The sequence below is a fragment of the Paramormyrops kingsleyae genome, chromosome 24 (genome assembly GCF_048594095.1).
Source record: "Paramormyrops kingsleyae isolate MSU_618 chromosome 24, PKINGS_0.4, whole genome shotgun sequence".
Lineage (NCBI taxonomy): Eukaryota > Metazoa > Chordata > Actinopteri > Osteoglossiformes > Mormyridae > Paramormyrops > Paramormyrops kingsleyae.
Genome location: NC_132820.1, coordinates 27,419,157 through 27,447,128, shown reverse-complemented (window position 1 = coordinate 27,447,128; position 27,972 = coordinate 27,419,157). Strand labels below are relative to the sequence as shown.

The 27,972-nt window shown below is 41.7% G+C and overlaps 1 protein-coding gene, 2 long non-coding RNA genes, 1 other non-coding gene and 1 pseudogene across 6 annotated transcripts in view; 4 read left to right on the top strand and 1 right to left on the bottom strand.

Moving 5' to 3' along the window:
- The first annotated feature begins 2 nt into the window (after positions 1 to 2).
- Positions 3 to 11,934, top strand: LOC140582422 (uncharacterized). Of its 3 annotated transcripts, none has more exons than XR_011985390.1 (6): positions 3 to 119; positions 457 to 536; positions 1,216 to 4,538; positions 4,679 to 4,795; positions 7,464 to 11,497; positions 11,818 to 11,934. It is a non-coding gene; the product is annotated as an uncharacterized lncRNA (long non-coding RNA). The 3 variants fall into 3 exon arrangements; XR_011985389.1 differs by lacking the exon at positions 11,818 to 11,934 and having other exon boundaries at positions 1,216 to 3,674; positions 4,324 to 4,538; positions 7,464 to 11,779; XR_011985388.1 differs by lacking the exon at positions 11,818 to 11,934 and having other exon boundaries at positions 7,464 to 11,779.
- Positions 3,051 to 3,242, top strand: LOC140582532 (U2 spliceosomal RNA). The gene has a single exon (XR_011985454.1). It is a non-coding gene; the product is annotated as a U2 spliceosomal RNA (small nuclear RNA).
- LOC140582586 (U5 spliceosomal RNA) lies at positions 3,652 to 3,782 on the top strand (annotated as a pseudogene).
- LOC140582421 (uncharacterized) overlaps positions 11,723 to 27,972 on the bottom strand; it is a 28,365-nt gene continuing 12,115 nt past the window's right edge. Inside the window, exons 2-4 of the long non-coding RNA XR_011985387.1 lie at positions 12,618 to 12,734; positions 12,260 to 12,391; positions 11,723 to 12,024 (exon numbers count right to left, since the gene is read on the bottom strand). This is a non-coding gene — a long non-coding RNA (uncharacterized lncRNA). The remainder of the gene's footprint in view (positions 12,025 to 12,259; positions 12,392 to 12,617; positions 12,735 to 27,972) is intronic.
- On the top strand, positions 16,224 to 19,837 carry LOC111836983 (uncharacterized). The gene is made up of 3 exons (XM_072706778.1): positions 16,224 to 17,158; positions 17,593 to 18,348; positions 18,567 to 19,837. Exons 1-3 carry the CDS (start codon positions 16,877 to 16,879, stop codon positions 19,362 to 19,364), a joined length of 1,836 nt encoding a protein of 611 aa, XP_072562879.1. The 5' UTR covers positions 16,224 to 16,876; the 3' UTR covers positions 19,365 to 19,837.

Genomic DNA, 27,972 nt, shown 5'->3' with positions numbered 1-27,972 from the left:
ACGGCCAGAGTCCGCACCCTTTTACTAAGGGAGATGTCCGACGTTTGAGCTCCGGCAAATAAAACCAAAGCCGGATTTATTTTGATAATTTCTGCTTAGACTTTATTAAACTAATACATGTATGTTTCGTGGTAACTTATGTACTTATTGATGTAGCTGAATTTCGATAATTTAGAAGTTAATTGCGAATTTTTACCTGGTTAGCTACACTGTAAACCCTAATGCTTTAACTAATTGATTGAACTGAGTTGTATTAACTTAAATAATTACAATTAGTTTATATTAATTAAAATTTATGAGTATTTAGAACTTTTTTCTTATTTATGAGTTTGTAAAAATTAAACCTTTCAAGTAAGATGTAAAATTTTGCTGGTTTAATTTAAACAAAATGTCTCTTTAAAGTTTTATTAAATCAAAATCTTTCAGCCTTGTGATTTTGCGTATGACGTCATCCAGGTTCACGTAAACTTTCTTGCCCGCGCTTATTCCTCGTTCGTTTTATTCAAGATGGCGGATCGGCCTCGCTTCACACTACAGTAAGTAAAATATCCAAATATACAAATCCAATGAATCTTAAGCAAGTGTTTTAATCCATATAATCACAGTAATATTTAAAAGTAATGTAGATGTGTTGGATTATAGAGTACGCTGTAGCTTGTGGGTCAATAAGATAAACTTTTAACGTTAGTTCAGTGTTGGGAGCTGTTACTGACCGGCACAATGTTTGTAAATTCAGGTAAAATTGAAATTAAAACATTTATGCCGCACTTATTTTTAAAACTGTTATACACAACATATCCCAGCCAACACATCCATGTGGGGCCCGCATGGGATGCACTTGGGCTGACATGGGAAACCCAAGTGAGGCCCAGTCAATTTTGTCCACAGTTTCCATGGTGGCCCCACATGGGTTAGAACATAAGAACATAAGAACTATACAAACGAGAGGAGGCCATTCGGCCCATCGAGCTCACTTGGGGAGAACTTAACTAATAGCTTAGAGTTGTTAATAAATGCCCACATGGGCTAATGGCTAATGATGAGCCCTTGATGGGCTCCATATACACTGAAAAAAAGAACATGTTGGATTTACTTAATTCAATAGTGGACAGTGGTTGCACACAGATGTTTTGCTTTGGCAACAACTTGAACAATTGAGTTAGTGTTAATACCCCCAGAGGTAAGTTGACATCCATCCAGCTGCCTTGATCCTAGGCAAAAGCTGCCCCGGTACGTCTAGGTGGTGACACTCCATCCTACAGGGTTGACATGATGCATTTTCCTGAAGCACACAGAGGACACGTCGGGTTTTAGGTAAGTGTGCTTTGTTTTTCTGTGTGTGTGTTTTATTTGGTATGGATTTTATTTATTGGCATGTAAAGATTTTACTGAGCACTGTTTTGGTTGATCACTGTTAGCATTACCATTAACATTATTAATATTTATTAACATTTTGATCTGTTGTGCTGTTTTTTGTGCGATTAACCTATTTTATTCCCAAGGTTACTGATTTTATGTGTTTTGGGAAGGTGTATGATGCCGTTTTAGCCCAACCCTTGTGCAGAGCTTGGAAGTCTGCGGATGTGTTCCTTTTTCACCCTCTGGAGTCTAGGGGTAGGGGACACACTTTCACTAACTGGGGCATGGTCACACCTTTCATTCAATATCAAAAACTTAATTCCTGGCAAATAAATTATTTCTTATATATTTGGTTTGGTAACAAACTCATCTTAATCTTAGTGTACTTTGTAAACATGTTAGATTTATGTGAAGTTTGTAATTTGACATTCAAAGTATAGACATTGCAAAATGCAGTTTGAAACACTTGCAGAAACATTATAAAACTACATTGTAAGCAATGCTGGCAGTTTGTTTTGATCCCAGATATCTGATCACCAAAGTCTTGGCTACATGAAGATGACTAAATGGTGTAGTTGCAATATTTATTTGAATAAATAAACAAGAAAAACCTAACTCATGTAACTATTTCTGGCTCCTTTCACTGAATATGTAGCAACTTTCATGTGAATGAAAGCCATTGTCACCTGGCCACATCCCTCCCCCCTTTTATGGCGCTGAAGGGGATGTATCTGGATCGCGTTTCACCGTTGCGTTGTTCATCAAATGACCATGCGAATGCGATCTGAATACGCGCTAATGCGGCTATTTAGAATGTGAATAGCGATCTTCGGGTGACAGTGGTACTACACACCCCCGATGCAGATAAAACAAAGTAAGGTGACATGGTTTACTTTTTTGCCGATTTAACCTAATTTTAAAAAGTTTAATACTTCCAACAATGGACGTTTGAAAAGAATGCAGATTACAGATTTAGTCAGCATTTTTTTTTCATGTTTCTATAATAAGATTTCAGCGAGTTATGAACTGAAATACACAAGAAAGATCGCGGCATTGCCGACGATGCCGTCGACTCCAGAGGGTTAGAGGTCTTAACTTTTTAATAGCATGCATATAAGGTGACATTTTAATTGTTTTATTGACCATATAATTGTAATTAGGTTTAAATGGTGTATAATTGGGGGGCGGCATGGTGGTGCAGTGGTTAGCGCTGTTGCCTCGCACCTCTGGGACCTGGGTTCGAGTCTCCGCCTGGGTCACATGTGCATGGAGTTTGCATGTTCTCCCCGTGTCGTCGTGGGGTTTCCTCCGGGTACTCCGGTCGGCTGATTGACGTTGCTAAATTGCCCTTAGGTGTGCATGTGTGGGTGGCTGGTGTGTGAGTGTGCCCTGCGATGGGCTGGCCCCCCATCCAGGGTTGTTCCCTGCCTCGTGCCCGTTGCTTCCGGGATAGGCTCCGGACCCCCCGCGACCCAGTAGGATAAGCGGGTTGGACGATGGATGGATGGTGTATAATTGTATTTGCTGGTCTTATTGCCCTTTTCCTGTTTTATGGGTAATAGTTCTGCAGGTAGTTCTATTTGTTTAATATTATTAGTCTTATTGTACTGTGTTGGCATGATTTGCATAGTGTGGGAATGTTTCAGCCTCATAGATTGTGATTATGTGTTAATATAAGTAGTACAAGCATAATATTTATTATTCATGTATTTGAGCTGATTTACATTTTGTTTTGGTATGAAAAGGTTATTTTGATACGTCCCCCATTGAGGGGACCACATATTAAACAGATTTTTGGAACAGGGAGCCGGAAGTGGGGCTTGCCCCGTCCGCTCCACGCATCGACCCGGTATTGCAGTGCTTCCAGGAACGGTGCACCTCTGCTGCCCCCTGTTGTTGAAAGGCAGAACTGACTAACTGACTGAGTGGGTGACTAACTGACTGAGTGCCACTGGATGGCCAGTTAATTAGCCGCATGTGCTGTGAGGGAGGGGCCCTGTCCGTGCGTGGCCCCCGTTTCCTGCTGGTTTTCTTTTTTCTTTTTTTTTAAAGTAAGGTGACATGCTGTTTGTGTGGCGGACAGCTGTGCTGAGGTAAGGCATGACGTCATCTTTGCCTTTTGAATTTTCCCTCATGTTTGTTTAAATGATTGCTGTTTCTTGAGAGGACAGGAGGACAGGGAGGAGTCGGGGCCCCGACACCGATGGCTGCAACGCCCCTGGGCATTCTACTCCGAGAGGGGGCGTCACGGAGACCCGGCTAACGGCGACCCGCTAAGCGGCAGCCCCATATCGACTCGGGTCTCTCTTCATCCCGTATAAATCTTTCGCTTTTTACTAAAGATTTCCGTGGGGTATAGTCATACTTGTTTGGGTTCATTCTGACTAGCACAAAAGTTTACAAGCCCTATTTTGGCAAGAGCTAATCATAATCATTTTCATCCTTGCCATTTTAATCACTCATGAATAGATGTGTTTTAAGCATTTTTAATTTAATTAAATATTGCAATACTCATTGCAGAAATACATCTTTTCCAATATTGTGCAGCCTAATAATGAAGTACTTAATGTCCTTAATGAAGATATCTAACAACATACGATGCAACATTCAACAGGGGGTAGTGAAGTGATATGTGGCAGATTAAAGTGCCAATTCGATGTGGGGCAGTGATTAGCATGTGGAGAATGCTGCAGCAGTATTACAAAATCAGCAACTCTTTTAAAAATAATAGTGATATAAATATATTATTTATTAATAAGTATATAAAATCAGTACACAAAGTATAAGTATATAAATATAAGCATATAAAGTATTTAAATACATAAAGTATAAGTATATAAAGTTTAAGTATATAAAGTATATAACTCAAGTATAAAAATGATATGAGTATAAAAAGTTTAAGGGCTCAGAGGACCGCTTCTCCTACTCATCAGAGTGGTTCTGGTGCCTGAACTTCTTTTTCAGAACCTCTGATAAGATGGAAGTAATGTCGTCTGAGGCCATGGGCGTCCCCTGCATCAGTCCCCTCTTCGTCACTGGCGTCCCACCTGGCGACCTCAGCACCAGGCGCAGTTTAACACGGGGCAGCTCCGCCAGGACATCCACCATGTTGGGGCCTTTGGTGGGTCCTGCGCCACTTCCCTGACGATGACTCTGCTTGGGGCCCTGAATACTTGCAGGTGGATTTGATTTCCTATTAAATTGCCTTTTAACAACAAAGATGAATTCTTAATGGCAGAGGATGCTCTTCAAAACGAAGATGTGCATCGAAGAATGGTATGTAACTGACTTATTTTTTGGCATTTTTGCTGAATTTCAGGGTTTTGTGGACAGAAAATGAGTCTGATGTGAACACATTTTAAAGCAACATGTCTGATCTAGGCATGGGCTGGTATGAAATTCTGACAGTACAATAATCTTGAGCAAAAGTATCACGGTGAGTATAGCTCTGAAATTTATGTTAAAATGTTTGGGTAAAGAACAACAACTTTCCAATGAGCAGAATTTATTTTATTTTTAAATGGGCATATACAGTGGGGCAAAAAAAGCATTTAGTCAGCCACCAATTGTACAAGTTCTCCCACTTCAAAAGATGAGGCCTGTAATTTTAATCATAGGTATACCTCAACTATGAGAGACAAAATGAGAAAAAAAAAACAGAAAATCATATTGTCTGATTTTTAAAGAATTTATTTGCAAATTATGGTGGAAAATAAGTATTTGGTCAATAACAAAAGTTCACCTCAGTACTTTGTAATAAACCCCTTGTTGGCAATGACAGAGGTCAAACGTTTTCTGTAAGTCTTCACAAGGTTTTCACACACTGTTGCTGGTATTTTGACCCATTCCTCCATGCAGATCTCTTCTAGAGCAGTGATGTTTTGCGGCTGTCGCTGGGCAACACAGACTTTCAACTCCCTCCAAATATTTTCTATGGGGTTGAGATCTGGAGACTGGCTAGGCTACTCCAGAACCTTGAAATGCTTCTTAGGAAGCCACTCCTTCGTTACATGGGCGGTGTGCTTGGGATCATTGTCATGCTGAAAGACCTAGCCTCATTTCATCTTCAATGCCCTTGCTGATGGAAGGAGGTTTTCACTCAAAATCTGACGATACATGGCCCCATTCATTCTCTGCTTTACACGGATCAGTTGTCCTGGTCCCTTTGCAGAAAAACAGCCCCAAAGCATGATTTTTCCACCCCCATGCTTCACAGTAGGTATGGTGTTCTTTGGATGCAACTCAGCATTCTTTCTCCTCCAAACACGACGAGAAGAGTTTTTACCAAAAAGTTCTATTTTGACATTCTCTTTTTCGTATGACATTCTCCCAATCCTCTTCTGGATCATCCAAATGCTCTCTAGCAAACTTCAGACGGGCCTGCACATGTACTGGCTTAAGCAGGGGGACACGTCTGGCACTACAGGATTTGAGTCCCTGGCGGCGTAGTGTGTTACTGATGGTAGGCTTTGTTACTTTGGTCCCAGCTCTCTACAGGTCATTCACTAGGTCCCCCTGTGTGGTTCTGGGATTTTTGCTCACCGTTCTTGTGATCATTTTGACCCCACGGGGTGAGATCTTGCGTGGAGCCCCAGATCGAAGGAGATTATCAGTGGTCTTGTATGTCTTCCATTTTCTAATAATTGCTCCTACAGTTGATTTCTTCACACCAAGCTGTTTACCTATTGCAGATTCGGTCTTCCCAGCCTGTTGCAGGTCTACAATTTTGTTTCTGGTGTCCTTTGACAGCTCTTTGGTCTTGGCCATAGTGGAATTTGGAGTGTGACTGTTTGAGTTTGTGGACAGGTGTCTTTTATACTGATAACGAGTTCAAACAGGTGCCATTAATACAGGCAACGAGTGGAGGACAGAGGAGCCTCTTACAGAAGAAGTTACAGGTCTGTGAGAGCCAGAAATCTTGCTTGTTTGTGGGCGACCAAATACTTATTTTCCACCATAATTTGCAAATAAATTCTTTACAAATCAGACAATGCGATTTTCTGGATTTTTTTTTCTCATTTTGTCTCTCATAGTTGAGGTATACCTATGATGAAAATTACAGGCCTCTCATCTTTTTAAGTGGGAGAACTTGCACAATTGGTGGCTGACTAAATACTTTTTTGCCCCACTGTATTTGTCAGATTAGTATAAATATATTATAAATAATATAAAATTGAAATATTTTGAATTCTTTGCCTTCTGTATGTCCTTCTGGCATTACGCACAGTTCACTGCATGCTTGTCAACCAGAGGTGGAGTGGGGAAGGGGACATGTTAATCTATGCTTCATTTTATTTATATTAAACCATTATTCTGCTTTTCATATTAAAAAAAACAACTAATTGATTAATTGAATAATGCTGATAAACATATTGATTATGAAAATAATTGTTTCTTGCAGCCCTAGCCTAGATTAGAATAAACTAATTTTTACAAAACATTAACCTTCAGTCACTATCTCATATAATTAATTTACTGTTGGCTTTGACATCTTCAAAACATGCACCTACACTCTGAACTTTACACTGTGCAAAAGAACCTCTCTGTTTATGCTGATTCCTATTCCAAATAATGCTTTGTTCTTGCTATGGGGTTTACCTAAAGTGAATTTATCTTCTTCAAAATCTGTGGTTTTGGATTATTTCTGAATTGTAAGTGAGCAAGCAAGGTGTCACACCCAGCTCCGTCCGATCCTCGTGTGTGCCATGCCCACCTCGTTACCTCCTGTTTCTGCCTGATCGTTCTCACCTGTTGCTCATTACCCTCAGCTTGTCTTGTGTATTTAGTCCACGTCTTGGTTAGTTTCCCCCAGATTTGTCATTGATGTTTGTAGATGTGCTTCCCCCGGTCCTGTCTTTGGAATAAAACCCTGTTTTGTTGACTTCCTGGCTTGGCTTGCCTTCTTCCCCGTTCGCCTACAGCACTTTATGTGACATAAGGAAGCTTGTTTAAAGGGAAATGGGGTGCTACCATATGGACTGAGCTATGGACTAAGAAGTCATGATGTATTGTGTCAGAGTCATAATGATATTGTGTGTGAGGGTGAATACAGCCAGTGCTCATAAGACATATTTTTCACAGACATGCTTTTCATATGCTTTTAGGTCTCTCGTCTTACATTGATTGGAGATGGTAGTGTTGAAGGGACCGTGCGTCAAATGCTCCAAGCAGCCTTGACCAACAGCTTGGCTTGTGGCTTTAATTGGGCAGGAAAAGGTCTCAAGCAAGGCTTCATGGATACCAAGCTACAGACTTGCTTATTTGGTAAGTTTCTCTCAATATACTGTATATGAATGAGTTTTTTTCCAAAATGCTACAAATCCATTTTAATGGTCTTCAGAAAAATGACATTTATTTACCCAGACACACACATTTGGATATGAAATGCCTTCATGTCTTGATGTATGTCTTGATGTCATGTTTAAAAGGTGATCATTTTCAAATTCTGCAAAAAAAAATATTTTTCAAATCAGCAATTTGGCACTATGTTATACGTACTCTAACCCCCACTCATAATACATGCGGACATGTATTCAGTCATTTGAATGGCATATTTAGTAGAGATGCACAATATGGGAATTTTGAATCGATGCCGATAGCCGATATTTTTCATGCTTATATGTGCCGATAAATGAGGAAGGCGGAGGGTCCATTTCAGAGGGTCGTGTGTATCACACTTAAGTTATGGCCCTAAGTAGCTCTTTCTTCCTTTTGCACACAATCTTGTTCCACATCAAACATGACTCAGACTCTGATACAGCTGCCGTTATAGTTTTACAACTTATGGCAGCGTTGCGGTTACATAATTGTTATGGTTCAAATAATCCAAAAATTCGCTGGAACTACCGAAAATCTGGCAACCGGTGTTGGGCACAGTTACAGTTCCTCAGTTGCAGCATTATAAAAGTAACAAGTAACCAAGGAAATTAACTATCGTGTTACATTAAAAAAGTTTAAACATGTGAGACCGACAAATACTTTTGGGGGTACTGTCACACTGCTCCTCGGTGGGATTCTTGTTCTTGATCTTGTCTATAAAGCGGCAGACATCTTGGTTGGGTATGAGGGTGCAATGCATGTTGAGCCTTGCCATTCCTTGTAGAAACTCACCCCATCCCACAGGTCTTCTCGCATCGCCCACATTACGCGGGTTGGTAATGTTTTTAAGCAAATTTTTGATGTACATAGAGGACACTATCAGAATCGGGGTTTATTGCCAAGTACGTTCACACATACAAGGAATTTGCTTTGGTGGTTGGTGCCAGAGATGAGGAGGTTGATATATAAGCATATAAATATATAAATATAAATAAAAATGTACATGTTCAGGGTGGAATATATACATATGTAACATACTTGTGTTAGGATGGGGAAATGGGATTTGAGTGAGTGTTCCTGGCCTTATTGATGAGGCGGGCCGCGGTGGGGAAGAAACTGTTCTTATGCCGTGATGTTTTGGTCCCAATGGACCGCAACCTTCTGCCAGAGGGGAGAGTCCGAAGGAGTTTGTGACCAGGGTGGGTGGAATCGGCCATAATCCTTCCTGCTCTTTTCAGAGCCCTGGACTCGTACAGGTCCTGTAGAGGTGGAAGGTTGCAGCCGATTGTCTTCTCAGCGAGTGGATGATGCGCTGTAGTCTGCTCTTGTCCTTAGCAGTGGCAGCAGGGTACCAGACAGTGATGGAGGTGGTGAGAATGGACTCAATGATGGCAGTGTAGAAGTGCACCATCATAGACTTAGGCAGACTGAACTTCTTCAGCTGCCTCAGGAAGAACATTCTCTGTTGGGCTTTTTTAGTGAGAGAACAGGTGTTCATCTCCCACTTAAGGTCCTTGCAGATCGTGGTGCCCAGAAAGTGGAAGTACTCCACAGCGGTGACTGGTGAGCCGAGCAGGGAGATGGGTAGAGGTGGGGCAGAGCTTCTCCTGAAGTCCACAGTCATCTCAACTGTCTTCAGGGCGTTGAGCTCAAGGTTATTCCCGTTGCACCAGGACACCAGGTGATCAATCTCCTGTCTGTAGGCAGACTCGTCCCCATCAGAGATGAGTCCGATGAGGGTGGTGTCATCTGCAAATTTCAGGAGCTTGACAGACAGGGGGGTGGAGGTGCAGCTGTTGGTGTAGAGGGAGAATAGGAGGGGAGAAAGGACGCAGCCTTGCGGCGATCCGGTGCTGATGGTCTGGGAGATAGAATTATGCTTTCCCATCTTCACGTGTTGCTTCCTGTAGGTCAGGAAGTCTGTGATCCATCTGCAGGTGGAGTCGGGTACATGGAGGTCGGAGAGCTTGTCGTGCAGGAGGTTTGGGATGATGGTGTTGAAGGCGGAGCTAAAATCCACGAAAAGGATTCTAACGTATGTTCCTGGGGAGTCAAGGTGCTGGAGCATGAATTGTAGGGCCATGTTGACAGCATCGTCTACAGATCTGTTGGCTCTGTAGGCAAACTGCATGGGGTCCAGCAGGTGGTCAGTGGTGGCTTTGAGGTGGCGGAGTACGAGGCGCTCAAAGGACTTCATAACTACAGGCGTCAAAGCAATGGGTCTGTAGTCGTTTAGTCCTGTTATCTTAGGTTTTTTTGGTACTGGGATGATGGTAGATGTCTTGAAGCATGCTGGCACATGGCATGACTCCAGTGAGGTGTTGAAGATTTCTGTGAACACAGGAGTCAGCTGGTCAGCACAGTGTTTTAAGGTGAACGGGGAGATTGAGTCTGGACCTGCAGCTTTGCGGGGGTTCAGCTTCTTGAGGACCTTGTTAACGTCCTCCTCATGAATATGAAGAGGTGGGGTGTGAGGCTTCAAAGATGCCACACCAGCAGTTGGTGTGGGGGAGGTGGTCAGTGGTCGATGTGAGGAGCCGCGGGGGATGGTGAAGTGTCAATTGTCCAGTTGTCTTTCAAAGCGGCAGTAGAAGTCGTTTAACTGATTAGCAAGGTGCAGGTCATTGACAGAGTGGGGGGCTGTGGGTTTGTAGTTAGTAATCTGTCTGAGCCCCTTCCAGACAGACGCGGGGTCGTTGGCTGAGAACTGGTGTTGGAGTTTCTCAGAGTACAGTCGTTTAGCATTCCTCACCGCCTTGCTAAACCTGTTCCTCAGTTTCCTGTATCTGTCCTTGTTCCCACTTGTGAATGCTTCTTCCTTCTGTAACCTTAGCTGTCTGAGCTTAGCTGTGAACCAGGGCTTGTCATTGTTGTAACTCACCCTGGTGCGTGTTGGTACACAGCAGTCCTCACAGAAGCTGATGTAGGATGTTACAGCCTCTGTGTACTCATCCAGGCTGTTGGTAGCAGTCCTGAACACATCCCAGTCGGTACAGTCCAAGCACGCTTGAAGGCTCTCTGCAGTCGAGTTGTTCCAGACCTTTGTAGTCCTTGCTGCAGGTTTCTTCAACTTAAGTTTTTGCCAGTATGAGGGGATGAGGTGCACCATGACATGGTCAGAGTGGCCCAAAGCAGCACGTGGTACGGCGTGATAAGCATTGGGGACTGTGGTGTAGCAGTGATCCAAGGTGTTTTCCTCTCTGGTTGGGCATTTGATAAAACTGTTTGAATTTTGGGAGTTCGTTGCTGAGGTTTCCATTGTTAAAGTCGCCGAGGACAATAACTAGAGAATCTGGGTTTGTCCGCTCCACACTCTGTATCTGGTCGGCCAGCGTGCGCTGCGCGTTTTTTGCGTCCGCTTGTGGTGGAATATAAACACCGACTAGAATGAATGACGCGAATTCGCGAGGGGAGTAGAAGGGTTTGCAATTTATGAAAAATGATTCCAGGTCGGAGGAGCAGTGCTGAAGAATCACAGACACATCATTACACCAGCCGTTATTTATAAAAAAGCATATTCCGCCACCTTTTGATTTGCCGGAGAGTTCCACGTTGCGGTCTGCGCGTAGAAGCTGGAAGCCGGCGAGCTGCAGCGCGGAGTCCGGAGTGAGTCCACACAGCCACGTCTCAGCACAGGACGGAAGATGCGGAAAAGTCACGGTTTCTCACCAGTAGCTGCAGCTCGTCCAGTTTGTTGCACAGTGAACGTACGTTGGAGAGGAATATCGCGGGGAGCTGTGTGCGGAGTCCCCGCCGGCGTAGGCGCACGAGCGCGCCGGCGCGTTTGCCTCTCCTCCGGCGTCTCGCAGCTTGAGATAAGGTAAGAGCAGCTTTAACAAGGATGTCCAAGATTTTGACTGGAGAAACCAGAAAAGTTGGTAATAAGTCCGCTGGAGTAGTTTTCCTGAAGTTCAAGAGCTCTTCTCTTGTAAAAGTGCAGCAGGAGACTGAATTTACAAACAGAATATAGCAAAACAGTGCGCACTAACACACCGAGGCAACCATCCGCGGCGCCATCTTGAATTGAAATTAGGCTGAGACATCATCTGTTTGAAATTTTTATTTTATTAAAGGTTCACAGACCGTTTTAATGTTATCACATCCTGTCAGTCTCTCCTGTCTCTTTTCCTCCTTCTCAAGACAGAGTTAAGGACATCAGGGCATTGCAAAGGTCCAGGATGGTGGATTTGGCCACAGATGACTTAACTTTAAAACCCGTAAAGGATTTTAAGATCTGCTGGGAAGTGGCGCGGGCAGAACGGTCTTCATGTTTCCAGACCGTCCTTTGGGAACGTCACATACTTTGGCATGGTCTCCAGCGCCTCTTCTTCCCTCTGGTAGGCCGATCTAGAAGTACAGAGCAAAATAGAAGTACGTTACAAAGTGAAGAGTAAGATGCCATACAATACATTTTTATTGCAACAGAACCACTTATAAATATACTGACAATCCTACACAAAATATTGGAAAAGGAAAGAAGTTCTCGATTTTTCCAGCGGTGACAGTTATTTACATACATTTTTGTAGTTTCAGTTAACATCAGACTGACTCCAACTAAGAAGAAAAGCTGTGAAATACACACTTTTGAATTCTGGTCGTCCATTATTATGGTGGGCAGGGTCATTAAGGCACTGTTCTTTACGGGCCTCGCTCTGGTAATCCCAGTCCTCATGGCATGGGGCCCAGCGTCTCTTTTTCCCCCAGGAAGGCTGATCTAGAAATGCAGAGCAAGATCAAGGCACATTACAATGTGACAAGCAAGATACCGTATACTTCATTTTTATTGCAACAGAGCCATTACTGACAGCTCTACACAAAATAGTATAACAGAAAAGAAGAGCTCTATTACTCCGGCAGTGACAGTTATTTACATACATTTTTGTAGTTTCAGTTAACATCAGACTGACTCGTACTAAGAAGAAAAGCTGTGAAATACACACTTTTGAATTCTGGTCGCCCATTGTAATGGTGGGCAGGGTCATCAAGGGCCACGCTCTGGTAATCCCAGTCCTCGTGGTATGGGGCCCAGCGTCTCTTGTTCCCCCAGGAAGGCTGATCTAGAAATGCAGAGCAAGATAAAGGCACATTACAATATGACGAGCAAGATACAGTACAAGTCATTTCCATTGCAACCAAACCACTTAGACATATACTGGTAGCCCTACACAAAACAGTGGGAGAGGAAAGAAGAGCTCAATTGTTATTTACAAACATTTTGTAGCTTCAGTTTACAGATATCTTCATAGAAGAAAGAAGGTTTGAAATACAAACCATTGAAGGTGTGGTTGTCATAAAAGTCCTGGGAAGGACCACAATGGTCCTTATGCTTCCAGGCTTTCCTTTGGGCATGCCACTCATTTTGGTGTGGTGCCCAGTGCCTCCTATTCCCTCTCTCATTAAAATTCTTTTTGGATTTATCCATGCCTTCCAGTACTGTAATACCCTAGGCTGTCGATCAGTTCAAGTGCAAGTTACTAAGTACAAGTAATTTCTAGCTAACCAGTTAAAAATAAATAAAGAAAAAACAACTATATGTGCTGTTAAAGACTTAACTGGGGATACAGTATATGACCCTGAAAGAATAAACAACACTTTCAGGGACTTTTACAAATCTTTATACTCACCACAGATAAACCCATCTAAAGACGAAATTGATCAGTTTCTTGAGAGTATAACCCTTCCGAAATTATCAGACAATCAAGCGATGGCACTGGATTCTCCGCTGACACCAGGTGAACTCCAGGAAGCTTTGAACAGTATGCCCAATAATAAGGCTCCAGGCCCAGATGGATTTCCAGTAGAATTCTATAAAGAATTCTGGACAGTTCTGTCACCAACATTCTACAGAATGTTGCAAGAAACCAAGGAAAATGGTAGACTAACACCAAATATGAATTCTGCCAACATTAGTCTCTTGTTAAAACCAGGCAAAGACCCTATATTGCCTACCAGCTATCGTCCAATATCCCTTATTAATGCTGACCTTAAAATAATCTGCAAAGCTCTCTCAAAAAGAATACATAATTCATCCTGACCAAACTGGTTTCATAAAAGGGAGGCACTCAACAAACACGTAGATTACTTAATCTGATAGACTATTCGTGCATTAAAAACCTTCAAATTACAATATTGTCTCTAGATGCAAAAAAAGCATTCGATAGAGTTAACTGGAATTTTTTATTTGCAGCGTTACACAAATTTGGTTTTGGAACCTCTTTCATAAACTGGTTAAAAATATTATATAGTTCCCCAACAGCATGTGTTATGACAAATGACCAAACATCCTCCAGCTTCTGTCTCAAGAGGGGCACCAGGCAGGGATGCCCTCTCTCCCCCTCACTGTTTGCAATTTTTATTGAACCACTAGCAGGAGCAATTAGACAGGCTATAGTGATTAAAGGCATTAAATGCAAGAATGTAGAACATAAGGTCAGTCTTTATGCGGATGATGTGTTACTTTTTCTCCAGCATTCACAAACCACTCTCTCTGAGGTAATTACATTAATAAACTCTTTCTCAAGAGTCTCAGATTATTCGATAAACTGGTTAAAATCTACAGTTCTTCCAATTAACTGCTCCTTTCAGAATTCTTCCTCCACTCCACTGCAATCTGGAGATATTAAATATTTAGGTATTAATGTTTCACCTCGGCTGGCAGATTTAACTAAATTAACCCACATCCCACTTTTAAAGAAGTTAGAGGATGATCTGGTTAGATGGAAGTCCCTACCCATATCACTCATGGGAAGGGTCGCCTCAATAAAAATGATGGTTTTACCAAGAATTAATTATTTATTTGCAATGATCCCGAGCAAACCATCACCTGACTGGTTTAGATCTCTGGACTCCGCCATCTCTAAATTCCCTTGGAAAGATAAACCACCGCGTATTAGCTTAAAAACGCTGCAAAGGACCAAGGACAAACGAGGACTAGCTCTGCCTAACTTCCACCACTACTTCTTAGCCAACAGGCTTTAAAACATCTGAGGGTGGTTAAAAAACCCTCTTAGATGAACCTTGGCTAGACGTAGAACAGGCACTATGCAATAATATAGAGATTTCGGATCTACCATTCATTAGTTCAAGCATCAAACGACGCGAATGCTTCAAAAGCATCAGTATCAACTCTTCTCTGACAGCATGGTGGGAGTTTCTAAAAACGACTGAGTCTTCATTAGTCCCATGCAAACGTACTCCAATCTGGAACAACCCTGACATACTACTAAACAATAATATGATAAATTTCCCGGATTGGAGTTGTAAAGGTATTAAATACTTGGAACACATATTCGAAGAAATAGACTTTATCCCCTTTGACATATTAGTTAAAAGATATGGGATTAACAAGAATAGATTTGTAGAATATCAACAAGTTAAATCTATAGTGAAAAGGAAATTCAAGTCTAATCAAATCAAATTACAAATACCACCAAATGTGGCAGAATTCCTTAATCTCAAAACCCCCAAATTACTGTCTAAAATATACAGGACACTTTCGAAAATGGATGAATCAATATCCCTTCCTATTGCAAAATGGGAGGCAGATTTATCAATCAGCTGGGACCACAATATCTGGTCTAAGATATGTTTAAAAACCTTTGAACTGATTAGAAGTCCCAGTTTACAATTAATACAATACAAAATCCTGCATAGAGTGCACTATACAGGGCATCGGATGTTCAGGATGGGTTTTACGTCTTCTAACAACTGCTCACACTTTCAAGGGGATACACCTGACAATTACATCCATGCTCTTTGGTTCTGTCCACCTGCTCAGATGTTTTGGCGCAGGATTTGTGAGGACTTATCAAAGTGTCTGAAATGTACCATTCCAGCCTCTCCTTCAGTCTGCTTGTTGGGCGACCTAGATGGTGTCACTACAGAGATTAACACAACCCACATGGCTTTCACCGCTTTATGCATTGCTAAGAAGACTGTCCTCATGAACTGGACCATATTAGTCTTGATACAGCTCCTGCCGCCACATTAGACCAATCTCTCTGGGCTCCTTTGATCAGCTCTATCACCTAGTGGGGGTGGGGGTCACAGGTTTGTCCCGCTTTGGTCTTTGTTATTGGTGGGGGGGGGCATGTGGGTTTGGGTGTCTGGGGGTTCCCTGTGGGTGGGTTTCTGGGGGGGTTCGGCGCTGGGACTGCGGTCCTGGCCTGGATGGGGCTTTGGTGGCTCTTGGGTGGTGTCTTTCTGGCGGCTGCATGCAGTGCTGCTGGGGTAGCCTGTGCCGGCAGACGTAGGTTACCGGCCTGGCGGTCGTGCTGCTCCTGGGTGAGTCTGGGGTGGGCTTGGGGTTCTGGGGGCGCTCTGCCTCCGGGCTGGGGTTCCGGCTGGGCCGGGGGGGCTTGGGTCCTGGTGGGTGTGTTGCCGGGGTGTGGGTTGGCGCGTGCACTGGGGCCCGGCCTGGCCCCGGCTCGGGGGCCTTCGGCACGTCGGTGGGGCTGGGGGCCTCTTTAGCTGGCGGGGAGGTTGTTACCATCTGTCCGCAGGTGGTCCCTGCCTTGGGGGTATCCACTCTGCGGGGGGGGGGGGGATAGAGGAGGAGAATGGACTGGAATGAACCTGGGTGTCTATTGTCTTATGTAGTCTGGGAGTTGACTGAATGGTGGGGTGGGTTTTTCCTCTGTAGTGGGGTCTGGTTGGCCACCCCAGGCTCTGTGGTGCCCGGTGGTGCCTCTGGTCTGGGCCCTGGTCTGGATGGGCCTGGGCCCCCCGCCCTGGGTGGATTTCGGGTAACCGGGGTGAACCCCAGTTCAGCGGGGGAGCTGGCCCCAGACGGGGGGTACTTTGCCCCCCCATGATCCTTTCTTCCCCATCCCTAAATGCTTCCCTGCTCCCGCTCCATCACACTAACACACATGTAGGGCTTTGAGGTGCAGGTGCGTCGCTGGGATGCAGGGGAGGTATTCCTCCTCTGTCGCCTCGTGACCACCTGTGTCTCAATCATACACCACAACTTAGCAGTCCCTCCAGTTTTTCGCCATTTTGCGATCGCGTCAAATCCCGTGAAATCAGCAATTTAACGCATATTTTCGCGATGCCACATATTTGCTATCCTGTCGCATAATTTTCGCAAAAAATTACCCAAAATCCTTCACGTAAAATCACAACTATTCTACAACTCCTGCTGGTGGCAGTATTTCCCAATGTACGATCACTACTCTGCTGACGCGCACCATTTTAATTAATGATGGCGAGCAAAAAGGGGAAAGACAAGTCCCATTTGCCATCTTTTATCACTGCAAAGGACCGAGCAAAACAATATCCCTCAGTTCTTCACGAGAGTGGGGGCAAATTGTTTTGCACTCCCTGCAATAAAGTGCTTGACCATCGAAGGAAATCCACAATAAATTACCATCTACAAAGACAAAAACATCAGAAGGCAGCTGAAAATTCGAATAGGAGAAGGCAGATAACGATGACTGAAGTTGAAACAAGATCGACCGTGGCAGCAGCCGAACGGAACAAGGTAAGAAGCGGTCATATTAGTGAACGCAGGCTATTTTCTAAGATAGCAAGTTTGTGCAGGTTGCAGAGCTAACTAACGCTAGCTCACCAAATAGAATGAGAACATTTGCATTTGGCATGCTAACGTAAACATTTGTAATATCACTTAATTTCAGTGTAATATTGTATATTTTATCGATTTTATTAGTAAAGTCATAAAGTGATTAGACACCCCGCAGAACGACTAAATGAGGTAAATTGTTTCCACTATGATTTACTTAAAATTAAACAGTAAATGTCTGTGTAATTGATGTAAATTAGCAAGTTATTTTCAGGTTGATATGTCATCTTGTAAGAATAGTTGTTAGGCTTATCATTGTGATGCAGATCTAATGTTGTGCATGGAGGTGGTTGCTCATTATTATAAAAGATCATTAAGTAATTGTGTTTTTGCAGATATGTGAAGATTGGGTCTGCATGTGCACCGCACTCAACATACCTCTTTCAAAGACTGACCATCCTCTGGTGAGGCAGTTTCTGTTAGAAAAGGTCGTAAATGGTGGCAGCATTCCTAAGTCTCACCAGCTCCAAGAGAAACACCTGGGAGATCTTTATTTCAAGGGAAAGGCTGAATTGAAAAGAAAAGTATCGGAGAAACCAGTGGCTGTCATTTTTGATGAGACACCAGATGTTGAAGGCAGATGTGTGCTCAACATCTTGGTTGCACCTCTGGAAAAAGATGACTCTGGAAGAATTTTAGCACATCTTGCTGACTCCATTTTTTTGGATGTATGCAACCACTCAACAGTTGCAATGTCAGTGGTCAAAACACTTCAAGAGTATGACATCGCCAATGAAAATGTCATTGTCTTTGATACAGACAATGCAGCCTACATGCTGAAAGCCTATCGGGAAGCTTTGAAGTCCTTGTTTCCACAATCAGTTCACATAACCTGCATGGCACACATCATGAATTTGATTGGTGGTGCATTTCGCAAACCCTTCACTGAACTCAATGCATTCGTGATGTACTTTAGTCAGATGTTCTTCATGGCAGGAGGGCGAAAAAGAAGGTACCTATCTCACTTGGCAGCCAGTTTGCAAGGTTGTAAAGCAACAATGCCACCCAATCCTTGTGCCACCCGTTGGAACTCCTGGTTCTCTGCAGAAGAATACCACACAAGGCACTTTCCTCTTCAGTCAGAAATGCTGGTATGCAAGAAAGTAGTGATACATCAGAATATTAACTGTATTGTACATAGTTCATCTGTGGAAAACAGCAAAATTACATTTAATGGATGACTAGTTATGCTTCATGGTCAGTCCCAGTATTATTACGATTAAAAAGGCAAACAAGTGAAATTTTGACTAATTGTATTTATCATTTCATTGCAAATTATTGTGTTTTTCTTCCTTTTTCCCTCTTTCAGGTATGTGGGCGTAGTGCTCCGCAGTCACTGGAAAAGCTTCATGAAATATTTGAAGATCCTTTGCAAGTCAAGTGTCTTCAGGTCCAGTTGAGCATTGTTGCAGACAAATGCAAAGTGATGTTGCAAATGTTGGATGTGTTTCAAAGCAGAATTCCTGTGACAACTAAGGTCTTTAATTACCTTGAAGACTTGCAGATGAACCTGGTGGCGAACAAAGAGCTTTGTGCTGAGTACTTCTCTCTGTTCCCGTTGCCTCGAGAGCAGAAATCTAAAGTCATCAACCAGGTTGAACAAGCATTCAGTGCTGCTGAAGAAAAACTGACCAAATACATGACAAATGGACAACCTGGCATTGAGTTTCTGAAGCAGGTGAGAGTCTTCCAAACAAGATGCATCCCATCCATGCCAAATAGCCCTAACAGCTACACTGCCATCCCTGGCTTCACTTCAGTACCGTCTGAAGAGATCAACAACTACTTCAGCAAGTTTGGACCAGCAGCACTCCAAGCAGCTGCGGGTGGGACTGTGAACCTTGATGTTTTTTGGCATGGTGCACAAGAGAGACTCCCTGTCATGAGCAAACTGGCTTTGCGCTACAAGGATGCAGTGTGCAATTCTGCTGATGCTAAGCGCAGCAATAGTATTTATAAGCTTGTTCTGTCAAGTAGAAGGCGCTCCACATCATGCAGTAACTTGAGGGCTCTGGTTTTCCTGTACTATAATCAGCGACTTGAGAGTGGTCTTTTGGAAGTAGATGATGAGTCACTGAGATGTAAAGTCACATTAACATTTTGGTAAAGATGTGAAGTTTGAAGGCAGCTACACTGAAATGTTGATATTGTCTGTTCAGACAGAGGTTTTGTTTCTATCAGTTTGATTCAAATCACTCTTTTTCTATTGAAGTACTTAAAGATGCTGTGGAAAGTTTTGGGCTATGTTGATGTTAGCTGATCTCCACAAGTAAATGTTATCTGTTTTTGAGGCAATTGAGAGAAGATACAAGACAAGTTTTGTCATTTCTGATGTAGACCTATGATTTCAGCTTTAAAGCCTATTACATTTATGCTCTTAAGTTTGTCAGAATTTAGATTAATTTAAGAATTTAAGTTAATTTAAGAATAAGTTTTTCAGAATGACTCATTTTGAACATTTCTGGAAAGATGTGGGCAACCTCGGTGTTGGCTTGTGTTCACAAATCTTAGGTTTGATTGAGGCAATTACATTAAGACCAAAAAACAGAAATTAATAAAAGAAAATGTTCATGCAATTAATCTGTCTGCCTGTCAATTTTGTTCATGTCTCACCCATTTTCTATATTACTAGGCCAATATAGACCATGGATGGGGTTTACTAAGCGAAAAAAAAATGCAAAATTTCTCGCAAATTTTGAGAAAACAGCACCACAAAATCAGTCATTTTGATCGCAAAAATCACAAAAAAAAAATCATGAAATCCTGGGGGGACTAACTTAGACACTCTCAGTACTTACTCTCTCATGACACATACATTTAGGGCCTTGGGGGTGGGCACACGGAATGGCGTCCAGAGGGCGGTCTGTTCATTCAGCCTTACCTCTGGTGCCAGTGCCCACTTCTCAATTTTAAGTCGCTCATAGACACTGAGGGTTCTGGGGAGGGGCCGAGCTGACACCAGCTGCTGATTGGCAGAGGGTGGTTAGCACCATGCCCTTCCCCTGTTTTAAAAGCACTTTAGAACAACACGCGCCAACACCACATCTGAGCGGGCGGAGGGAAGCATGGGGTCTTTTCACACCCCTGTTCTCTGTTCGCCATCTGGAGCCGGGGGCTGAGAAGAGCTGGCCGTCCGGTCGGGGTCTGGGCTGGTGGGCTTCTCAGCTGCTGCGGGGTCCGGGGTGGTCTTCTTGTCCCCACGCCAGAGGAAAAAAGGGGTCCATCTCCGGGGTCTGGTGGCGGATTGCCCCTCTGGGGGTGGTGGTGCTTGGATCTCGGAGTATAGAGTATATATGGGGAGTGTGAGTGTGTGTACGGCGTTCATTTCTGTGTGTCTCCATGTTGGGCGAATGTGTGAATATTTGTTTATGTGTGAATGAGGGTGGGAATGTATGCTTGTGTATCTGAGCGCCTGTTTGTCTATGTGCATGTGCCAGGTTGGGTCTTAGACTCCACCTGAAATAACATCTCAGGCTCTATTCCCCCCCGCCACACTCCCTGCCGGTTGATGGGGCCTCCAGCTGCCAATGTGTTGGTGGTTCTCAATCTCCGTGGTTGGATGCTCTGGTGTGTGCTGGCTCACTCGGCGGCTGCCTGGCGGGGCCTGGCACTCCCCGGCTCTGTCGGGCCCCGGCTGGGGGGTGGGGGGGCACTTGGATCTCTGGGCCCGGGGTCCGGTCTGCCCTGGTGTGGCCGACTGAGCCTGCGTGCTCGCCGCCACGTTCCCCTGGGGCTCCTGCGATGTGGCTGCCGGATGGCCCCCCTCCGGAGCGCTCCGCTGCCCTTTTCTGGGTGGGGGCTGCAATTGTCCCTGCGGTGGTCCTCCTGGGGTGCCCTGGGGAGCCTCTGGATGTCTGGGGCCCGGGTCTCCTCCGTGTCAGCTTCATGTCCTGGGGGAGCGGGGCTGTGGCTCCCCACACACACTACTAGACATTTACATGGAGAAACCTTATGAACACCAGCGCGCTGACACACACAGGTGTGCGGACAGGTGCTCATGGACACACACTGTCTTGATCGGCTGTTGCTTCTGGGCATGTGTTGTAATGCTGGGTGTGTGTGCTGTTCAATAACATTTAATGTTTGATTTTCAATGTGATTTGTACAGATGTTGGTTGTTGTTTTCTCTCTTCAGCAGACAGTGAAGCAGATTTGTTTTTTTGTTTTTTTTCTCTCTCCCTCTCTCTCTCTATCCCCTTCTCCTTTTTCCCCCTCCATCTCCCTCTCCTTCTCTTGAGGAAGTAAATAAAAATAAATAAATATTTAAATAGAAATAAAGCAGTCCTCCGCAGGGGGGGGGGGGGGGTGGATGGAATATTAAAAAAAAAAAGAGACAGTGAAACGAAAACAAAAGAGCAAAGACAACACAGACAGAAAGCGTAGTGCAAAAGTACCTATGTTCCGAGTGAATGACGTTGTGCCCGTCCGGAGACCTGAACACATTCAAAAGGGCTCATGCAGATTCACAGAACCCCTGACTGTCATTAAGAAAGTGGGATCAAGCACCTACCTGCTAAGTGATGGTCGGAAATGGAATGCATCCAAACTGGCCTTCTTCCCTAAAGAAGCTCTGACCTACACTGCATGGTGTGAGCAATGACATTGCATTTGATAAGCTTATGTTACCTGAGGATGTAGACCATGCTGTTCCAGAGCCAGGCCCAAGACGGGGCCAAAGAACAAGGAATGCACCCCGATGGTTAACAGGCTTTGTTAGATAAGGATTATATGACGTACCCCCTGATATCTTGGTTCTGATGGAAAGGCTAATGTTCTGACACTCTTCCTTGACAAGAAAGGTTAATATAGTAATAAACGCACATGAGTCTCCGGCTGGTTATTTTCCCTGATGCTACCCACCACAGTATGGAATTTGGTCAAAAGTGTTTGATAAGTAAATTATTGTAAATTTAAACATTTCTTTAGCTACACTATACACTCAAAAAAATATTTAGGCCTAATATTTAGGATTTATGTAATTTAATTGCATATAAAATTTCCATGCATTTGGATTACATAGTTTTAAAGAAAGCAAATTAATAAACGTAATATAATGTGTATTCATCAGTTTAATATAAATAAAACAATTACGAATGAGATTTATGTAATTGTGTTAATATGTCCAATGTTTTTAAAATAGATAATAACTAAGCTTATGCATTTACAATACATAGAATTTGTTTTAAATTCATATGAACCAGATTTATGTATAAATTTTTAATAAAGATTATATAAAACTCATTAATAAATTCAAAATGTTTAAAATGCATTTATAGAAATTATATTTATGCAATTCTCCCAATGGATCAAATGTAAAAAAAGACAACTGTTTCACATTTTAACCATTTATTGATACTGAAATGCATGTAAAACTACATTAAAAAAACAGAATTAGTAACACTAAGTTAAACACTGTTCAGTCTTTGATTATGTAAAACTTCTCAAAGTGTAAATGAGCAGCTGTGACAAAAACCATGACACTTTTCTCCCTTTTTCTATAACAAAAAAATAAAGCAAGCAATTGTAAACAGAACTAAGCAGCGATAAGTCAAATATTAATAAAAGATTGTTCTTAACAACCTTGTTAAACTGGAGGTACACTTAATTGGATTTACTTAATTCAATAGTGGACAGTGGTTGCACACAAATGTTTTGCTTTGGCGGCAACTTGAACAATTGAGTTAAATTAACATAACTTATTCATATTCAATAAACCTGTGTATTTTCTGTTTATACAGTGTGATTGAAACATGTTTTGTTAAAGTAATTTGAGCTCTTGGAACATTTTAATCCTTCTTGATTTTATCACTTTATTCCAACACTATTCAATAACTTTTCCTCCAATACTATTTGGTCACTTAAAAACTACATGTTATTTTCATTTTACATGTTAATATTATATTTGAGTGTCAATTACACAATTTTGCAATGGTATTTTTATTTTTCTTTCCCATCAGTATAATTTAGAGCAGCAAAACAACTCTCCCATATTCCAATGGTTTCAGTTCTAGACAACAGTTGATTTATTTTCAATTTCTAAACCCAAATGAATACAAAATGAATAATGAAGAAAATGACAAAATCCAAGTTACGTTATTTTCTGCAAAATACTTTCATTCATTGTGCGTTATTATTGTAATTCACGTGTTCCCAACATTTTGATATTTTATGTACACAGCAAATGTGCCAGTGTTAAATTAGCACTGCATGGTGTCTATATGGGTCCACACCATTCAGTGTTACCTTTAACACTTTACAGTGTGCAGTGAATGTTCTTTTTAAAGTATTAATCTTTATTAACTGTAATAGTGTTCAATTTACACCATAGGGTAAATCAATGAGTCTCCACCTCCACATATCTGCCTCATTTTAATATGCGCACAAGTCAGGAGGATCAGAAGAGCCATCCCAGATTTACCCACCATCATGAGAAAGACTCTGACCAACATAGCCTTTTCTCTTTTGATGCAAGTTTTATTTCAGTTCAGTTTTTTATATCCAACAATGTAAGTTAGAAGACATTAAAAAGTTGTTGTTATAAATGTATTTATTCAAGCATCAATAAGGTGTTTACAGTTATGGTAAGAAAGATAAATGGGCTGAGAAAAGGTGAGAGCATCTTAATGTTTGAAGGCGTGTATTTCTGCTAAAGCATGTATAATGTGTGGTGGCCTAATTGCCTTTAGACCACAACTAGGGATAGAAGAACAAATCAAATCACTTTGCTCATTTAATATTCAGATTTTCATTAAGCTTAATTTTTAGAAACCCACCACGATTGAGGATGGTATGGCACTGATATTAGTCTTTAGCACATTTCTGTTATTAGTTCTTCTGGGTTGCCTGTGTATCTTTGTTTGTCTGAGTAGTGTAGTTCTTGTGTATTTACATCCCCACAGAAACCTCAATTGTAGAGGTACATATGTCCTTTCTAGAAAGCCTAGATTTAAAAGAGAAATAAAATAACTGGTTTTTCATAGTAACATGCCTTCTCCAGATAAACCATAGAAGCTAAACTATTTAGCCTAGATGCACAAAAGCCATTTCTGTGGTTTTTGTTCTCTTGCCCTATTCATCACAATCACGGTGAATAAAAAAAAAAAAAACTCAAGTCAAAGACAGTACCGTATAATGCTATGCAAATACACACCCAGCACCATTGGTCTACAGGGGAGTGGGAGGTACCAGGAACTGCACCGAAAGAGCATCACAACAGTCCTGACACCTTTCCGCATATGTTAATCATCCAAAGGCAGCACCAGCCATCAAATACAACCGTATTCTTACAAAATAAATGCCACTCAGAAGATGTGCCCAATACATCTACAAGAGTTCTTCTTCTGCCTTGATGTTAACATGTTACAAAAACACACATCTGGAGAAGAAAAAGCCATCAAAAGCACAGCTTGTGAATCTCCAACAACAGTCAGAAATGAGCCAGCAAAGCTTTCATATAAAATAAGAAAAAGTTGTAAGGTCCTGTTTGATCAGAGTCTTTCTCATGATGGTGGGTAAATCTGGGATGGCTCTTCTGATCCTCCTGACTTGTGCCCATATTAAAATGAGGCAGATATGTGGAGGTGGAGACTCATTGATTTACCCTATGGTGTAAATTGAACACTATTACAGTTAATAAAGATTAATACTGTAAAAAGAACACTCACTGCACACTGTAAAGTGTTAAAGGTAACACTGAATGGTGTGGACCCATATAGACACCATGCAGTGCTAATTTAACACTGGCACATTTGCTGTGTACATAAAATATCAAAATGTTGGGAACACGTGAATTACAATAATAACGCACAATGAATGAAAGTATTTTGCAGAAAATAACGTAACTTGGATTTTGTCATTTTCTTCATTATTCATTTTGTATTCATTTGGGTTTAGAAATTGAAAATAAATCAACTGTTGTCTAGAACTGAAACCATTGGAATATGGGAGAGTTGTTTTGCTGCTCTAAATTATACTGATGGGAAAGAAAAATAAAAATACCATTGCAAAATTGTGTAATTGACACTCAAATATAATATTAACATGTAAAATGAAAATAACATGTAGTTTTTAAGTGACCAAATAGTATTGGAGGAAAAGTTATTGAATAGTGTTGGAATAAAGTGATAAAATCAAGAAGGATTAAAATGTTCCAAGAGCTCAAATTACTTTAACAAAACATGTTTCAATCACACTGTATAAACAGAAAATACACAGGTTTATTGAATATGAATAAGTTATGTTAATTTAACTCAATTGTTCAAGTTGCTGCCAAAGCAAAACATTTGTGTGCAACCACTGTCCACTATTGAATTAAGTAAATCCAATTAAGTGTACCTCCAGTTTAACAAGGTTGTTAAGAACAATCTTTTATTAATATTTGACTTATCGCTGCTTAGTTCTGTTTACAATTGCTTGCTTTATTTTTTTGTTATAGAAAAAGGGAGAAAAGTGTCATGGTTTTTGTCACAGCTGCTCATTTACACTTTGAGAAGTTTTACATAATCAAAGACTGAACAGTGTTTAACTTAGTGTTACTAATTCTGTTTTTTTAATGTAGTTTTACATGCATTTCAGTATCAATAAATGGTTAAAATGTGAAACAGTTGTCTTTTTTTACATTTGATCCATTGGGAGAATTGCATAAATATAATTTCTATAAATGCATTTTAAACATTTTGAATTTATTAATGAGTTTTATATAATCTTTATTAAAAATTTATACATAAATCTGGTTCATATGAATTTAAAACAAATTGTATGTATTGTAAATGCATAAGCTTAGTTATTATCTATTTTAAAAACATTGGACATATTAACACAATTACATAAATCTCATTCGTAATTGTTTTATTTATATTAAACTGATGAATACACATTATATTACGTTTATTAATTTGCTTTCTTTAAAACTATGTAATCCAAATGCATGGAAATTTTATATGCAATTAAATTACATAAATCCTAAATATTAGGCCTAAATATTTTTTTGAGTGTATAAAATGAATTTCACTACAGTTCCTCATTGCACCAGCAGAGAGCAGCAGAGACCCACACTACCTTCACACTAGACACGGTATGTAGCATTAGCAAGATACAGTGGTTTAATAACATTTTCCCATTACCCATGGCATTCAGGTAAAATATTAGGAATTTCCCACTAGTGTGCTGTGGTTATTTTAGTAAAATAAAGATGTATTTATGTTATCAGGTAACCTTCACTTCCATTCCCCACACAACGTGATGAACAAAAACGGAGTTGATCAGACATCCCTCTTAAGCACCACAGAGCTACACATCAGTTACTTGGATGCAATTGTACTTTATTTATATGTATTACATAGTAATCCGATACTGTTTCAGGTTAGCGAATTGCACAATCCTGTCAACAGGTACCAAATGCCCCCCCCCCCCGCCCCCGCCCCAAAAAAAATAAAATAATAATAATCTGAAGTTCATGATTAATATGGGAACCCAGGAAATGTACAGGGTATGTACACAGGGCAGACCGCAACACAGGACCACGCAGAAAATATCATGGAAGTTTTAGAAAAACCATCCCAAAGAAAAAATCTGCTCTGAAATGTGATGCCGTCTCTTAACCACAGAGCAAAGCAGGACTTTGGAGCCTGATCGATGGGATTGTGGGTCATTTTGTACCATTCATCCTGTATTGTAGGACAAAACAGCCGCTAGCCCACTGTTTTATTTACACACAATAGCAGATATTTGGCAAAAACACATTTAATGAAATATGACGGACATGTGTTGGAGCAGTGTGATGAATTTGGCGGCCGGAGCCCGGCGCTGGCTGACGGCGAGCCTACAGTAATAACACCAAGGTGGGTGGTGTAGCAGATACTGAACTAGCGGCTCAGCAGCTACAGCGGGATCTTAATTTAATTAGTGACTGGGCTGACACCTGGCAGATGAAATTTAACATAGACAAATGTAAGGTACTCCATGTAGGGAGCAGAAATATAAAGTACAGGTATTTTATGGGACCTACTGAAATAAAGGTAGCTGATTATGAGAAAGACCTTGGTGTGTATGTTGATGCTTCCATGTCTCATTCTCGCCAGTGCGGGGAAGCAATAAAAAAGGCCAATAGGATGTTGGGGTATATCTCCAGGTGTGTGGAGTTTAAGTCAAGGGAGGTAATGCTAAGATTATACAATTCCTTGGTGAGACCTCACCTAGAATATTGTGTACAGGTTTGGTCACCATATCTTAAAAAGGACATAGCGGCCTTAGAAAAGGTGCAGCGTAGGGCCACAAGAATGATTCCTGGTCTTAGAGGAATGTCATACGAGGAAAGGTTATTTGAGCTAAATCTGTTCAGCCTCAAGCAAAGGAGACTGAGGGGGGACATGATCCAGGTCTATAAGATTCTAAGAGGTTTGGATGCTGTTCAACTGAATAGTTACTTCAGCATTAGTTCAAATACAAGAACTCGTGGCCATAGGTGGAAATTAGCGGGAGAACATTTCAAACTTGATTTAAGGAAGCACTTCTTTACACAGCGTGTAGTCAGAGTATGGAATAGTCTTCCTGATAACGTAGTGCAAGCTGAATCCTTGGGTTCCTTTAAATTATAGCTAGATAAGATTTTAACAACTCTGAGCTATTAGTTAAGTTCTCCCCAAGCGAGCTCGATGGGCCGAATGGCCTCCTCTCGTTTGTATAGTTCTTATGTTCTTATGTACAGCCCCCTCCTG

Excerpts from the sequence above, each read along its gene's own strand:
- LOC111836983 (XM_072706778.1), top strand. The coding sequence starts at position 16,877 with ATGATGGCGAGCAAAAAGGGGAAAGACAAGTCCCATTTGCCATCTTTT. Across the intron at positions 17,159-17,592 it reads CAGCAGCCGAACGGAACAAG|ATATGTGAAGATTGGGTCTG; the intron begins GTAAGAAGCGGT and ends GTGTTTTTGCAG. Across the intron at positions 18,349-18,566 it reads CTCTTCAGTCAGAAATGCTG|GTATGTGGGCGTAGTGCTCC; the intron begins GTATGCAAGAAA and ends TCCCTCTTTCAG.